This window comes from Pollicipes pollicipes, unplaced genomic scaffold (genome assembly GCF_011947565.3).
Source record: "Pollicipes pollicipes isolate AB1234 unplaced genomic scaffold, Ppol_2.1 Scaffold_6686;HRSCAF=7923_pilon_pilon_pilon, whole genome shotgun sequence".
Taxonomy (NCBI): Eukaryota; Metazoa; Arthropoda; class Thecostraca; order Pollicipedomorpha; family Pollicipedidae; genus Pollicipes; species Pollicipes pollicipes.
In genome coordinates this window covers 39520221-39536640 of record NW_023596921.1, presented here as the reverse complement: position 1 = coordinate 39536640, position 16420 = coordinate 39520221, and the positions used below count along the sequence as shown (strand labels likewise).

Below are 16420 nucleotides of genomic sequence, written 5' to 3'. Positions count from 1 at the left end.
GAGCGGCCCGGCGCGCGGTCGGTCGCCCCGTGGCGAGCGGCTGAGGCGCGGCCAGGTGCGCCTCCCCCGCGCGTGACGGCCGACAGCATACCGCACCCTGCGCTCGCGTCAGCGGCTGGCTGGCGCGACCGGCGTCCCCCGCCCGGCGAGCCAGACTCGCCGCCGGCCCGGCGCGCAGAACCGGCTACCTCTCGTCAAAGGAAAACACAGACTGTTGCCAGGCGATATATTTTTATTCAAGAGAGCGCAGCGTGTGGGTGACTCCGGTCAGCGCGGCGACCGTAAGGACGCGGCCACGGTGCGGGCTCTGCCGGCCGTAGCTCACCGCCGGGAACGCTGGGCAGCACCGACACAGGGCAGCACCGACACTGGGCAGCGCCGACAGTGGGCAACACCGACAGTGGGCAGCACCGACAGTAGGCAGCACCGACACTGGACAGCAGCGACAGTGAACAGCACCGACAGTGGGCGGCATCGACACTGGACAGCACCGGCAGTGAACAGCACCGACAGTGGGCAGCACCGACAGCGGGTAGCACTGACCACGGCGGTGGACCGGTGTTCCGGCCGGCAGACGGATTAGATCTGTACCGGGGCGGCAGGAGCCGGGCTTGCGATGCGCTCAGGCGGGGCCAACCCAGCCCGGACCTGCCCGGTCGCTGGGGCACTCCCAGGATTGTTATCACACCCACGTCCGACAAAAGACATCAGGATCACTTCACTAGCCGTACACCGTAACCGCTACACCACGCAAGAGCTGGTGCCAAAAACGCCCCCATGACTTTCAGGACAAAACGCAGAGCTGATTCACAACATTAAGTAAAACTGTATCTTAAGTACTCATTTTGACTAAAACGACGACTAACATTAAGGCGGTACAAAACCTAGTGCCGGCAGGTGGCACGATGCACGTGAAAATGCGTAGCACGCAAAAAATGCGTATAACAGATCATAGACACAGCTGGGCAATTCCGAATACCCTGGACGGCGCTTAGATGAGTTAACGACAAATGCAGGCACTAGCAGGTACCGGTCATACTTCGGGTAATACATGAAGCCCGTCACCGCTGCATTGTCGGCCTCTGTATGGGAAGCCCAAAGTGAGCTCGTTCGTACCCTTTAAGTTTAATTATTTGGTGACGCGCTTGCCATTCCATCTGCGCGAATGGGACTGACAATACGAATATAATCTCCGACCCCCACCTATCACAAACGTCGCAACATTATTGCTTAAAAATACCTGTCCCCGTTTGCAGCAGTGGCTTTCATGCGGTGCCGGGCTTTCGTTCCTGGAGTCACAGGTTATACATCCCGTCCACCAGGAAGTCCATCTTCCGGTAATGTCTCCGATACCAGCCCTCTCGCACCTTCCGGAACACGAAGAAGCCCACGAAGGCAAAAAAGGTCACCAGACAGACTACGCCGACGACAGTGGAGGTGGGCGCTCCGGCGCGAGCCTCGGCCACCGTCGGCTGCTCAGTTGAGGCATCCTTCGCTGCCTCCGTCGCCGAGATCGCCCCGGCCGCCGGCGGGTCGCCGGCGCCGAAGAAGCCCCTGGTCACAGGCGTGCCCTCCGTAACGGACAGCAGTCCCGACACCGGCGACACCGGCGGCCTGGGGGGTGCGGCCGGCTCCGGCGCGCCCTTGCGCGGCTTGGACGGGTTCTCCATCATCTCGAGGTCGGGCACCCCCGTGCGACGGCTGCTGGGCTTCTTCTCGGACGGCCCCAGGCCCGGGTCGGCCCGGTGTCGGCTGAGCGTCGGCTCCGGCGCCGGCGGCGCGCTGTCCCCCGGGCCCGGTGTCGTGCCCAGCGCGCCCAGCCGAACGGGTACCTCGTCCGCGCCGTACGGCTCCGCCGCCAGGGTCGTCGCCGCAGGAGCCGCCACCGTCGGCGCCGCAGAGGCCGCCACCGTCGGCGCCGTAGAGGCCGCTCCCGTCGGCGCCACAGAGGCCGCCTCCGTCGGCGCCGCAGAGGCCGTCTCTGTCGGCGCCGTAAAGGCCGTTCCCGTCGGCACCGTGGAGGCCGCCTCCGTCGGCACCGCAGAGGCCGGCACTGTCCGCGCCGCGTCTGCGTCGGCAGGCTTGATGGTGGGTTTCGCGGCGCCCGGCTCTGCGGTCAGCTCAGCCATACTGGTGCCGGAAGACGGCGCGGTAACCGCGGCATCGACGTCGGTGTCCGATGCCGCCGGCGTCGCCGTCGCCGCCGCCTCACCGCCGCTCGACTCCGTCACCGTGGCGGCGGTGTCGGCGTCGGGGCCGGCTGGCGTCGTCCGGCCGCCGGCGTCGGCGACCGTGGTCTGGGCGCCGGCGCCGGTCGTCGTCGGCCCGTCGGTCGTCGCGGCGTGAGTCGCCAGCCCGCCGTCCGCCGCCGCGGGCCAGGCGTGGCTGCCCCTCTCGCGGCCCACCGGCAGCGGTGCACCGGCCTTGGCCACCTCCGTCACCGCGGCGCTCGACGCAGTGGTCACACCGCCGCCGGACGCGCCGACAGTCGGGAGGTTGCTGATGGAGAGCAGGCGCGACTCCAGGCCATCTGGCGGGTCTGGCGGCGCGACGACGGCGCCGCGCGCCGGCGGCCCGGTCAGCAGCGCGGCCAGCAGCAGCAGGCCGGTCAACGAGGCGCGCGCCATCGCGCGGTGCGGTACGTCTGGAGACAGAGTTCGCGCTCCGGGTCAGGCGGCCGAAAGATGTTGACCAATCTAACAAGGAAGTATATGTGTAATGGAGGTCCGATTCGTTCGCCATACCCACAAGGCCACATCCCTCATGCCAGCAACACACAACCGAAACCGGAGTATTGGCACATCCCGAAAGCATATTGAGTTCGGTCGTAATAGCCCCACCCCGTTCCCCACGGCGCATGAGCCTTTCATTCATACCAGTGATAATAATTACATTCCTATTCTTAGACTTACTTGAATAAATATAATTCATATCAAACACATTCATAACACAAGCTTTCAATACTCCAAGAACCCAATGCACCAAGTTTTGTGTACAGTGACATCAACGCTTGGCCCAATCACGCACAGGCAGAAGTTGCTTGCTGCCACATAAAGCACCTAAATAAGGAGCCTGTCACCACATAAAGAATCAAATAAAATGAGTGTCTGTATCTTTGTTGTGTATACTAAACAGTGACAAAGTTTTGCTGTCCTAGCTCCTTTCACTCTGCTTGGCCCACTGGATGTCTGATGGAGGAGGGTGAGGTCTGTACTTACTGCTCCTGACTTGGAATCCAATCTAACTTGGGCAAAGCAGGCAAAGCAAAGCAAGGGGCTTGTGTGAGGTCAGTTTCCTGGAATCGGGCTTAAGTGACCCATCAATGTGGCAAGTCAGCATTTAGCAGCAGTTAACATCAATACTAAATGGTAAAAATCACATGAGAAATGATAGTATGAATAAATCCTAAGGACAAGACTTCCTTACACTTTTGAGCCACAACTGGCATTTTGCTTTACCAGCTGCATTGCCAGATGATTTATTTGTAAAATGCTTTATCACACTTCCCAAGATATCCTATCTCCACTGTCAAGATCTGTGTTTGCTAAGTGGTGCAGTGCATATGTCAGGGCCACATCAGCCTCTTGACACCTAAGCATATTAATGGAACCCTTGAACATCCACCCAGACCTGCCAATCACCTGCATCAATCCATGGTAGCAAATCCCAGAAACACCCCAGCCCAGATCAATGCGGTGCCTCCACTTGACAGCCAGTGCCAGTTGGAAGTCAGGCATTTTTCTAGAACATTTCAACAACATGTCACTGGTTGGCGACAACCTTGTCATGCACCCCCATCAACCATATTGTGCTGCCTCACCAACCATAAACCTCAAAATGTCACTGTTAGTGCTGACAGCTACAATGACTTATACAGAAATAGCATAAACAAAGACCCTGCCAGTTGACAGCCACTGACATGCTCACAATGACTATTTCTGCAACAGCAGCCAACTGCCCCCAAGCTGTTCACTGCCCCTCACACATGTGGTGGCTGTGAAATACAACATTTGCCATAACCTGATGCTGATGACCAACTGAGCAAGTCACCAAAAGATAACAGCTATGCTTTGAATTTGCTACTGATATTCATTTTCATAAAGGTAAGTAGCAGAAATGTCCATATATATATATATATATATATATATATATATATATATATATATATATATATATATCTCCATTCTCCAGGCTGTTCTACAGGGAATGGGGCTATTAGCACTGGCTTAGTTAAGCACATAATGTTCTTTGCAGATGTACCTAGCAACATACAAAGAAGGATCAACATCAATTACTAGATAAATTAATTACAAATAAAAACTCATGTGTTTGTGAAATAGCAAAAGACCTTGTTTGACATCAAGTGTGTGCATGCTCAGGAGCTTGCTATCGTAATTATTAAAGTTCAAAAGTAAGAACATGAATCTACCTGTTTTATGATTATTTTTGATATGTTTTGCCTAAAACACAACTAATAATGTACAATGCTCTTTTTAACATCAGGTACCAATGTATACCTACACCCTAATTTTTACATCTTTTTTATAAAAATTTTGGAATACATTTTTGCCTGAAAATACTATAGTAGTATCATCATTCCTTTCAACACCTTCCTGCATGCACTAAAACCTGCAACGAGCAGTGAGCGGAGCTCTGGCCTCTTGATGCTGGCCTCGGCCAGCATGAGCTCAGATTATTATGCAATATTGCCGCCACGCCGGACAGGTTTCGAGTAACACATACTTTTTGCTGCCTGGTATGCGGGTACGTAACCAGCTGCTGGTTGAGTAACAAGCTACAGGCAGCACGTCTCCAGCAAAATCCTCCTGCACAGCAGAACACCCCGGAAATACGTACCAAGTTCCTCCAACACCCCACCAGCCTGCTTCCAAGCCACCAGACCCCTATCCCACCTATACCACCTCACTGCAGCCACGTATTTCGCAATACCTACTCCGCCGCTACGTTGTCACGGCCTTGGATTGCATACGGCTCTATGCGGCGCTTTGTTCGCAGTGTCTTCTACAATTGTTACGCATATCAAAGGTCAGAACTAGGGGCCCTAAAGTAATGATACATGGATGTTGTCAACAATAAGACATTTGTTGCCGATTGCACAACGAAAAAGACCAGAAGCTTAATAAATTGTCACAGGGTTTTTAAATGTGTTAAGAATGCTGGAATTCTATCATATTTTGAGTACAAATGCTATTTGGCGGCTGTAGCGGACAACGCAGGCTATTTTTTTTAGTTACTGCCTCCTTTGAAGACATCAACCATTATTGCAATGGTGCACATTTCACACGCATAGAATACATATAGCTCAGCAGATGATTTCCTTTCGTAAAAGATTAAAGAGATTGGAACTGGCTTTAGTGGTACAAACAGCCCACCCAGCACTTCGGACCCCGTACACTTTCACGCGTCCTTCTTTACCTTCGACCTTGGCTCACTGTGTGAAACGGCGCGGAAAGATACGATTTTGGCGGAAAGTATGAATTTACAATTGCCGTCCGGCGCGTTGCCGTGCGTAAGGAATGTGTAATGTCACTTTGATAACTTACATCATATTCATTTTCCGACGGTAATCGAAACAATAAGTGTAGGGTATGCACCTGTAACGATACCGTTAATTGGTTATCTTTGGAGCGTGCCGGCATTCCAAGTCGTAACACTTATTCAACTTACTTGCTCTGGGGCACAGCTGGCATTCGCACATCGTGCTCCAGCCAATGAACAGGTAATCATTGTCGACGATAAATAGAATGTTTGTGCTCCTTTCTGGTCGATGAGAAAATGTGTACTTGAATCTGAATGTGCCCCTCCCGACATTTTGCCCTACACCTGCGCGCTTATGTTACATGTGCGATCACAACATTAGTGTTTGGTGGTGACATGGCTGCCCCACTTCTGCCGAGGTGATCCTTAGTCTCGCATATTATTGGTGGGCGAGAAGCGCTTCAAATATGTTAGGTGAGAGAGGTTTGCAGCTCATATTTTTGTGTGTCTTCCCAGCCTGTAGTAAATGGCTAAGCTTTTGCACATCTTTATTTGGCATTCCGTATATGAGCTGGCATAAGGGACGAAGCCAAGAGTTTGCTCGTGCGTGACAAATATTCGCAAAGTTTTCTCTGATATCCAAAGTCGGGTGAATGTGGGTGCGATTTCTGCGAAATCGTCCCGTATCTAATGTCCAAACCACTTGGCGTAGGGGGATGGGGGTGAGGCAAGCTCCACTGACCCCTGGCTCCGAATCTGGATTGCTTGCGTAAAGGAATGCTACTAGCAGGTGCACATATTTCACATGAATAAAGGTAACTACAGTCAGCTCACTTATTGACGTCAGTCTTAATTCCTGTCGGTCACCAAAACAGGGGTGTACTTACCTATTCATTAGTGATGGGGGGGGGGGGGCACCCCTCCCAACTTGGGCCCGGTCCCCCACAACTTGCAGAAGTTTTGGGGGCAGCCAAAAAATACAATCGGCCAAATCTGGGGAGAAAGCTGTCGGCGCTTTCGAGGGGAAGGATACGCCATTTTCACGGATCGGTCTTTGAGGCTCTGAACTTGGAGACGCGACGCGAAGGCATACCCACAAGTCATACCCGTGGCCGAACCAATCATTTCAAAATCGCGGAATCCGTAACATTTTGGATCGGCCCAAACTGTATGAAATGAGAACATGTAAGAGTTTTTCGAAGCGATCGAGACTAGGTGTTAACGTGACAGACGCCAATCTTTCGGAGCTTTCTTTGTTGTCGGGTGACCGGAGTAATCATAACGTTTTTAGTTCTCAGGTCGTCGTCATGCACTAATTAGCCAGAGAACGGCCGGCCGGTTGTCGGGCTTCAGTCGGGTGTGCTTGGCAGCTTTGGAAATTAGTGCCGTGTGTTGGGATGACAGGACGTGCAAAGCTGCGTTCTTTAAACAAGGCCGGAACTGGGGTAAAAAAACGTGACGGCCGTAGCGAGCAGTTCAAGATCGCTCGGTGGTGAAACCAGATTCTTAACTCACTTAACTTGTGCGAAATGGAAATCGAAGGCGAAGCCAGCTGTTAGAATGTAGCCGAAGCCGAAGCCGAAGCCAAAAGCAACCATTGAAAAACATATGAAGCCGAAGATGAGGCCAGCCACGAAAGAGATTCAGAACGGAAGCCGGATCCGAAGCCATCGGCGGAAAACTGCGATTTTGTGGAGCCGAAGCCGAGGCCGGCTTTATCCCCGTGCCTACTCCCAGATGCTTGTGAATACTATTCAGGACATTGTTGCCACCTCGAGCTTGGCACGAGAATCCCACTTGAGGCCCAGAGGTGCAGTTTCGCAAGTTCGGTTGGGGTGGGGAGCCAAGTGAAAGTTGTTAAGACTGTCCCCATGTTCACACAATGTTCTATTGCTCCATGCAGTTGACACATTTGTTGTTCGAAGTGTGAGGGATGGGTGAGGGCTGGAGTCTCTCCAACAGAACACGGAACTGTACATCTGCTAGAGCCCTTGAACAATGAAGGTCAGGTACTCGTGGAGAGCGTGTCGCACTGTACTGCCCGGCTGGTGGAGGACGTCCGTCACCTGCCCTTCCCAGACGAATTCCATGCCCTCCTGCCGCGCCTCTACTTTCCTGAAAGCGCCGAGAGGCATGGACAGTCTGCATGCTTACGACTGGCCTGGCACATAAACGCTGGAAAACGGAAAGGGTGTGATCCAGGAGCACCTTCGGTACGGACGGGGGGCGCGCGTGAAGGGCCGCTAAACCAAACGCACACGGCAGAGTGGAGTGAAGTGATTTAGGAGCGTCAGTGCTATGATTAAACAAGTGGGATCGATGATTACCTTGCCGATTTTGGTGGGGGTCGATCTTTAATATCTAGGTCAGTTTTCAACCGCATAAAAGCGAGTGTGCTAATCTGCCAAATCATTAAAAGAGATAAAAAATCGGTCACATTTGACCGTACCCTGAGAACTGGATGCGTCCACTTGTATTCGCTTTTCCACATGTACATTGCCTCTCCCAAATTTTTGCTGTTGGGACCGCATTTGTACGTCCTCAATGTCCAAGCCTTTGCACAGCAAAGGCCTGAAACATCGGATCAGACATATGTCACAGCTTACGCGCGTGGTCTAGTCCGAAAATAATCGCCGATTTTTATCGGAGTATTGCTGGGCGGACTGCGAAGGAGCAGCGTATGGCACGGGTGGGGAAGCTTTCGAACAGTAGGAACGCTAGGATCCGCAGCGCGATCTTCACTGCCGACGATGGGGAGGAGGGTACAACGCCCTCGGACCGCTCACCGCCTCTCTCCTCCACTCTTCCGAAGCGACGACGGTACTCTCAGGCCATTGAATATACTAGGTAGAATCAGCGACTGGGTACCTCCATGAAAGGCCGGCTATGTACCAGCCGCAGCTGTGCGTCACTGGCCGGCGGGGCGCGGAGTGACTGGTTTCACGTGCGCCGCAGCTCCTCGCAGTCGCCGCGGGGCGGCAGGCCGGGCGGCACGCTGCAGCAGCGGCGCCGCGCCGGACCGGCGGGCAAGAGCTCCTCCGACGCCAGGTGGCGCGCCAGTCTGCAGGTAAGCCCGTTGGTGACAGGTGCCGACGCTGCGCCCGCGGCGGTCCGGACCCGACCAGGCGGCAGCCGGATCGGATCCGGACCGATCCGGACCTCGGATCCTATCCCCGTGCTTGGCTACAACACCTGTGGTGGTGGTTAAATTACCGAACCCGTGGAATTGGCTCCAAGTCTGTTGAAGCTCGTACGTCCGGTTACGTCGCTGGGAATTCCGACCGCGTTACGCTCAGATGGTCACCCATTGTAGGTGGTTTGTCGGTCGCAGGTGTTGGCAACGGTGAAAAGTGAAGTTCGAATAGATCGACAGCAAGCAAGACATCTCCACTTAACACGCGCCCTGTCTCGCTCAGCCTCTTGCGGGCGTCTGGCCGGTCAATCCTCCTGCCTCTGACCTGTCTCTGTGTCGGTCCCTGACTCATCCCTGTGTCCGCCTCTAACGGCTACCACACCATCCTCAGGCCTGTCCCTGTCTTCGCCTCTGTCTGGCGGCTACCACGCCAGCCTCTGACCAGTCCTTGTGTCCGTCTCAGACTCATCCCTGTGTCCGCCTCTCACGGCTACCACGCCAGCCTCTGACCTGTCCCTGCATCCGATCCCGCCCAGGCGTGCTACACACTGCTGCGACCCGTGCTGCAGTCGCGCCAGCCGACCCTCTCCCGGGCGCCTAAGCCGCGCGTGCTGGAGGCGACGCGCCAGCACCTGCTGGAGCTAGAGCAGGCGCTGGCCATGCTGCTCGATATGAAGAACTCAGGTGGGCCCGACCAGCACTGGCATCCCGGAGCTGAAGCGCATTATGTTGACAAGCACAGACGCGCCCAGGCTTTTTGGTGGCCGCTGGTCCGTCACCGCCTGGGGTGTTTCGCCATCGACAGCCGCCTGGGAGAGGTCAGAGGCACCCTCACTGGTATATCAGGATTTCATAGTTGGGTCGGAAAGGTTCAGACGGCAATCGATGGCACTGGTCAGTCGTCAGTCCCCAGAGGCGTCAAGCAAGCAAATGCCACACGACTGGTGACGTCACATGTCAGGGGGAATATCCTAAAGGCAGAAGGAATATTTTAAGCATTTCAGCGTTCCCTAGTACCCACATAAATAGTTGTGCAATTTTAAAAATAGCAGTGCACGAAATAACGTCATTGGAGTTCAGACATCACACCATGATGTCAGCAAGACCCATGACCAAGATCAGGTCAAGTCAGGTCAAGGTCATTCTGTGGGGTACAAAAATAGTTGAATTGAAAATGTGCCGGCTGAACCGATTTATTTGTCACCAGTGGGCGCAAGAAACGATTTTGGTTGGACATTTATAGCTTCAGCTCACATCACTCGTGTCGGATTGTCAACTCCAGTGCCGATTGCCGCTCCCACTACAATTTAGATGGTCTCGCTGGGACGACCCCCGGGCCACCGTGGGGACTTTTCGAGCATATCTAAGTCGGGGAATGGGTCTGATCGTCTCGCAGTCTCCAGACCATCTCCAGGACCCTTGGCCTGCTCCTGGATCGGGCTTGTGGGTGACTCGGCTCCGGTGAAGACGGGTCCGATTCAGACTCGCGGTGGATGGTGGTGATTTTGATCCGGACTCCGAGCAGTGCAACCCGCTCGCGCTTGCGGGCCGATTTCAGTTCAGGTTTCCGGCTCAAGATGTTCGACTGCTTGATTCCTGCAGCGTTTACAGCGCCGTCGGTTCCTGTGGCAGCGGTTTGACATAAGGTTAATTACATTAGGTGCAAAACAGGCGAAAAGGCTGAACAGGGCGCCAGCATTTTAGAATAGACATTGAGACTACCAAATGCTAGCATAAGCAAAGAATGCCAAGCCAGCCATGCTGGAAGGTATCAGCTGCCGTAAAAGCCTGGGGAGGTTTGGCGAGACCAAGTTGTCCGGTCGGGATCAGCGATCACCGTCGGTGCTGTTGGCTCTGTACATTACGGGGTTAGTGGAGGCGTTATGCTGGATGGCTCCAAGCGATTAAAGTCCACAGGGAAAAACATCGAATCAGAAAAAAGTAAGAAGACAAAAAGCTGACAGGGTTTAAAGTCGAATTGGAAAAACTTCAGGGACTTGAAGTCGGAAGGGATTCAAATATATAGGAATGTCGAAGTAGAAACGTCAAAGAGGAAAAGTCTAGCTGGACAAAAGCCGGCGGAAAGTCCACGAGACACTCGTGAGTGCTTATGATGACACTCTCCTCATCATAAGCACCTATTGAAACAGCGGTATCACTAACAATGTAATGCATGTTTGCCCCGTGGCGTTCTTAAGCCGTACCTCGTGGTGTTTTGAAGGTCGATGACTCGTCGACTGGTGTTTTGAAGGTCGATGACTCTGTACAGGAACTCTGAAGTCATAATTTCGAAAACAGGAGCGTAGTTTCTATGCAGTTGGGGGCAAGGGCTTGGAGACCGCTCCCTGAGGAAATTCCTGCGTACCTTGCTCCTCTCTCTCCCACCGACGTAAACGCCGGAATGTTAAAGCCGCGCGCCGCCATGCAGCCAACGAGAGCCAGGTGGTTTTGAGAAACAGCTGAGACCTTTTCTTTGCAGTCGTATAAAGACCCTTAGGTAGCGGGCTTTCCCGAAGGCTTCCCTAAAATTGGCCTTATTCTGCCCCGTCAGCAACATACTTCGTCCAGTCTCATCTGACTTCGTCCGGTCCCGTTCGGTTTTGTCTAGTTTCGTCTGATTCGGTTTGGTCCCATCTGGACCCGTCATCCGTGCCACACGGCTCCTTTTCGGCGACGTCCGGTGACGGTCCGCACCATCTGATCGCATCCGGTCACGCGTGGTCCCGTCTGGCGCCGTCCGGCTCGGTCCCGTCCCATCTGGTCCCAGTTGGTCTCGTCCGGTTCCGTCTGATCTGGTCCCATTTCGTCTGTTCCGGCCTGGTCCCCTCTGGTGTGATCTGGCCCCGTGCGGTCTCGCTCGTTCCCGTCCCGTCCCATCCAATCCCACCTGTCTTCCCGTAGCCACAGCTTTATTCACCTGTCATGTCAGGCGTCAAACCCTGGCGATTTTTGTTTTGAATATTTTACTGCTGGTGTTTTTACATATCCGGGTTGACCCTATCGATATGCTGATTGACTTAGTCCGTTTCTACTCTTACCCTCGTCGACTTCCTCTCTTTCGGCTTTTGTCCTGTTAGACTTTTATCCATGATGACTTACATCTCATTCGACATTTTGTCTCGCCTTTTCTCCGATTCAATTTTTATCCTTTTCGACTTTTCCGTTCACTTTTCCCGTTTCAACGTTTATTCCTGTAGGTTTTTATTCCTTGGACCTTTTCATTGGGCGTTTTCCACTCAAATGCTGGTCCGGAAGTCATGTGGCACGTTGCTCAAGCTGGAGGGTTTGAACATCGAACCCTTGCTTGTCTTTGGGCCTGTGCTTGCCTAAACTGTCACAGTTATCGTGCTCCGTGCCCGACAATTAACGATAAGACAGGGAGGGTTTGTTCACCGGCAACAAGCAGTCTGTCAAAGCGCACAACTCGGTCGCAACTGCATGTTTATCGTGCGGTATCACACATGCCTGACCGAGGGCGGCACGACATCGGCTGGCATGCCGAGGGGGGTTGCCCTTCGCCTGCAGCACGGGTGCAGACGGCGGCAGTGGTGCTCAGCGCGCGTCCCTTGTCCACCAGTGATCCAGTCGCTGTTTGACGGTGTGCCGACGCCGCCGAGGCTGACCGTGGACCAGTACAAGGCGCTGTTCCTGGGCCTCTACCCTCTGGAGGCGGCGGCGACGGCGGCGGCGACGGTGTCGCCGGCCGAGCCGGCTGCGCTGGCGGAGCTGGCCGAGCTGACCGAGCCGGCCGGCCCTGTCGGCGCCGCGCCGCTCACCACCCCCGACCTGGCGGAGCTGGCGCGCCTTCTGCACGACGCCTACGACGCCGGAGACAGCGCAGCCGCCGCCGCCGCCGCCGCCGCCCGCGACGGCGGCTACGACGGCAGACGGTGCCACGGCCGGGCCGGACGCGGTCAACGCTGCTGGCGACGCCGGGGCCGCCGTCGGTGCCGTGGAAGATGTGGCGCGGGCACTGCCGGACGCCGAGGAGAACATCAACCTGGACCTGCCCAGCAGTCTGGAGGTGGGTTCGGTGTGGAGGTCGGTCTCATGAAGGTCTGTAGGTCCCGGTGTGGAGGGCAGAGGGTGTCGTGCCTGGTCTGCACGGCCGGCGCCGTCGTATCTCTGCTGGGAGGCCGGCTGTGGCGTCTCCGGAGCGGCCGCCAGTCACGTGCGGCCGCGTCTGACAGTGAGGCCGTGCCGTGCGGCAGGTGTCGAACGTGTGGAGCGACTACATGCTGGAGCCGGCCGGGCCGAGCCTGGCCTGGCAGCAGCTGGAGCAGACAGCGCTGTCGCTCTCCGTGCCTGCTCACTTGGACCACTTCACCAAGATACTGAGGTTAGTAGCCGCGGCCCAACGCCGTGCAGGGGCAAGAACGACCTCGCCGACGCACTGAGGCAGGCCTGGGTCCTCGGCGGTACCCACCGCGACCGCAGGAACAAGCCGACTCATCGCAGATTCGATCATGAAGCAGACGCCCTGGTCGGCAGACCCGACGGTCACACGTGTCGTGTGCCGGACCGCGTGAGACTCCGCCGTGTCCGCGCCGCTGACCGGCGGCAGGGCAGATCGGCCCGGCCGCGCGGAGCGGACCGGTCTCAGCTGCCCCGGCGCTGCGCGGAGCTGTGCTGACGGCTCGGGCGCTGTCGCAGGTCCGACTGGGAGCTGGACGAGCCGGCGGCGTCCGGCCCCTCCGCCGTCGCACCTCTCGCCGCTTTCACCGGAGGTGAGCGCACCCTCGCCGGAGTGAGCTGTGCTCGTCTCGCCGTCTGGCGGTCCGTCTCTCCGCCCGTTTGTCCGTCTGTCCCTCCGCGGTCGTTCGCACCGCCGCAGCCTGCCTGCCGATCTGTTTGTCGCTGTCCTCGTGCATGACAGGGATCCCACTGCGGATAACCAAACACAAATCTTCAGCTATGTCTGGGAGGCCGCCCCAATCAGTTTGCCTGCCAGTGTCGACTCGCCCCTCACCGTTCTCACCGCGTGTGAGCTCCGCCCCCGCGCCCAGCGCCGCCGGCCGCACCCGTCCGTCTGACAGCCTGCCGGCCCGTCTGTCATTTTAACGACCATCGCTGTCTGGCGCCTGTCTCCCGGTGTCTGCGTGCATATGCATGACTATCCGTCGCAGTCATACTGAAATGTCCCTTTGAAATCAAACGGGCCGGTGGCTCAGTTTCTTTCCGTTACAATGTTTCGTCCGGTATGCAGTTTGGAGAACGATACTGCCTCTGACATTTGCAGACTGCTCCAATATAACTAGGCTTGGGCCCCAGTAATCATGCAATAAATGCGGCGTATGGCGCGTGACCTCCTGCATTTGAAACGACGCATACCTCACCGCGGTAGATGGCGAAGAGGTGGTGGCCGAAAACCTGGATGAGCAATCCGTTGAAACAGTGCGATCGCTGCTGTTGCGTGCAAGACGTTAAAACCCCTGTGGGTTCCGTCCTGGCCCACTTCCGCTTGGCGACGCGCTGGTGGCGAGGTGTCACAAAAGAGGAACCATGAAATCGGTGTGAATGAAACCTCAGACCGCAGCATCATAGCTGTTTTCTGTCAATAATGTTTTGAGGCGTTCTTTAGGCTCATCCAAGACTTGAGATACCCCGGTGTGTACCGGTGCTGTTGGCCCGTCTGTCAGTCGGCCCTTACGCCCAACAATAATGTATTTTGACCGGCAGTCAGATGACTGGCGCGTAAGCAACATTGGCAATACGCATGCCATTTTTACCTCAATAGCAACATAATTTTCGTCTAATAAGCGCAGAAATCTGCTCATGGAGATGCGTCCCGTGACGGCATTTACCGCCCGTCCCCCCCCCCCCCCCCCTCCCACCGCGCATCGGACGGTATCAGCCCGGCGCCGGGCAGCGACAGGCTGTCCGCTTGACGGCGGCTCTCGCTGTCCTTAGATGGCTCTGCCTGCGTTCTGCAGCACGCCGGACGGTGAGGAGGCGGGCTCGCACGCTATCATCACGCCGCCGCCGGGCTCGCGCCGCGCCAAGCGCGCTGGATCCGCCGCCGTCGCGCGCCGCGCCGACCGCTGCCGTCGCGCGCTCGGCCCCTTTTGAGCCGGCCAGGTGGCAGCACCGTCAGTCCGCCAGGTGACGCTGTTGTAGCGCTTCAGTCCGAATGCGTGGTGGTGTTCGGGTCGCGAAATGCGACTGCTAAGCCGTGCCTAGCCATCAACAATAGTCGCGAACTGGAAACGACTCGTCAAGGTGATGCTTGATAGTTGCGATGGAATGAACCGTCATAGTACTTTACACGTGTAGTTTAGAAACCAGCAGCAGCCACAGATAAGCGTTCCACGCCGCCTTTTATGGGATTTTTAATTATCACGTGCTGTACCATTGTGTTCACTTCCCTTTCACGTTCATCTTCACCGAGTCCGCCGCTTAGCTGGTCAGCGCGAGCGTGTATTCCGCCGCCTGTGCTCAGTCCAATACAACATCTTCGCACGATCGCCATCTGTGTTTGAAGAGCGCGGTGGAAGGCGCTGCCACATCCGGTGTGCGTTGGGGGTCAGGTCAGCGGGGTCCGGTGCGTTGGGGGTCAGGTCAGGGGGTCGCCAGCGCTGATCGTCTGGAGGTCAATAGCCGTGCCTTTGTTAAGCTGGGAATTTCGCGGTCGGAGCGCGGGGGCAGGGGTCGCCCGCTGGGCCCGTCCGAAGGGGTTCCCTTGGTTGCCGCGACGACGAACCCCCATGACGCCGGGAGGGATGGGTGACGCTGGGGAGGGAGGAGTCGATCGGGTCGCAAGAGGTCAATCAGTCTTGGTGGCTCCTGACACTGGCGAGCATCAAGGAAATGCTTCTATTTACATTGGGATGCCCAAAATCCATGTGGTAGCAGTATACGCGCATCCTGCACCCAGCACAGCAGCAGGCTGGGATGCGTTTAAGGATGCGGTTAGCTGGGTTCCACTGAATTCGTGCAGCATTGCTAAGCGCTTATATGTTTATCCTGCTACCCTGGTCTTGCCCAGCATATACACTTTTTATCGTAACGAATCTGTTTTGCCCTTTTTGTTAGCTGTTGAGCTTTAAGGGCGCGTCAACTACCTAGATAATTTGCGCCGCCCTTGTTTGTGACGGCTGTCATGATGCGTAACTGTGCTCACTTCTCCATGCGACATGTGTGGTTGAAAAAAAACTCTGTTTTTAGTAGGGCCGATTAAAATGGTTGCGACTTTCAATAAACATGTCAAATTGTGTCTCGGGCCCAAGCTCGCTGCAATCGTTTTACGTGCCATCGCGTTCGTCTGACTTTAACGTAATTGGTGCGTTTAAATGAGTCCGGCCTCAACAATGCTCCCTTTAACTACGTCGGAAGGTTTTGAAAACTTAGACACGTCATGCAAACCAAGGAGTAGCCCCAAAGACAAAGGCAAGACAAAAAGACTGCACCGGCCGATGCGACCGTCTGACCGCCTCCAAACTATGACATGCGCAGTCCCTTGGCATTCTTTGGCTGCCCAGGGTCATTTGTCATGAAAACGACTTTCCTATATAATGAATTATCTGAATATGAATATGACAGTCCATATCGCGGTCTCCGAGCTCCCTGGGAATTCGGAGCCGTCTGAATGGCTGAATCCCCAACTTGCGCGCAACATCTTGTCCCCGTCAGAACCAGTGCCCGTCTCGGGGGCCACTGGAAGTCACCGGACCCTCAGCAGGAGTGAAGAAACACATCCATCAACGGGCTGTTTTCTGTTACCTTAACCCTGATTGTCTCGAGACATTTTGTGGGCCCTTTATATATATATATATATATATATATATATAT

General features: G+C 55.4%; 1 protein-coding gene and 1 long non-coding RNA gene across 2 annotated transcripts; one reads left to right on the top strand and one right to left on the bottom strand.

Moving 5' to 3' along the window:
- Window positions 1–212: 212 nt before the first annotated feature.
- On the bottom strand, window positions 213–1920 carry LOC119108456 (uncharacterized). Its single transcript, XM_037232026.1, has one exon. The coding sequence runs from the start codon at window positions 1671–1673 to the stop codon at window positions 1296–1298; it is 378 nt and encodes a 125-aa protein (XP_037087921.1). The 5' UTR covers window positions 1674–1920; the 3' UTR covers window positions 213–1295.
- Window positions 1921–12547: 10627 nt separating this feature from the next.
- On the top strand, window positions 12548–13342 carry LOC119107633 (uncharacterized). Its single transcript, XR_005095247.1, has 3 exons — window positions 12548–12656; window positions 12844–12971; window positions 13286–13342. It is a non-coding gene; the product is annotated as an uncharacterized LOC119107633 (long non-coding RNA).
- Window positions 13343–16420: the final 3078 nt, after the last annotated feature.

Coding starts and splice junctions, on each gene's coding strand:
- LOC119108456 (XM_037232026.1), bottom strand. CDS start 1,673: ATGATGGAGAACCCGTCCAAGCCGCGCAAGGGCGCGCCGGAGCCGGCC.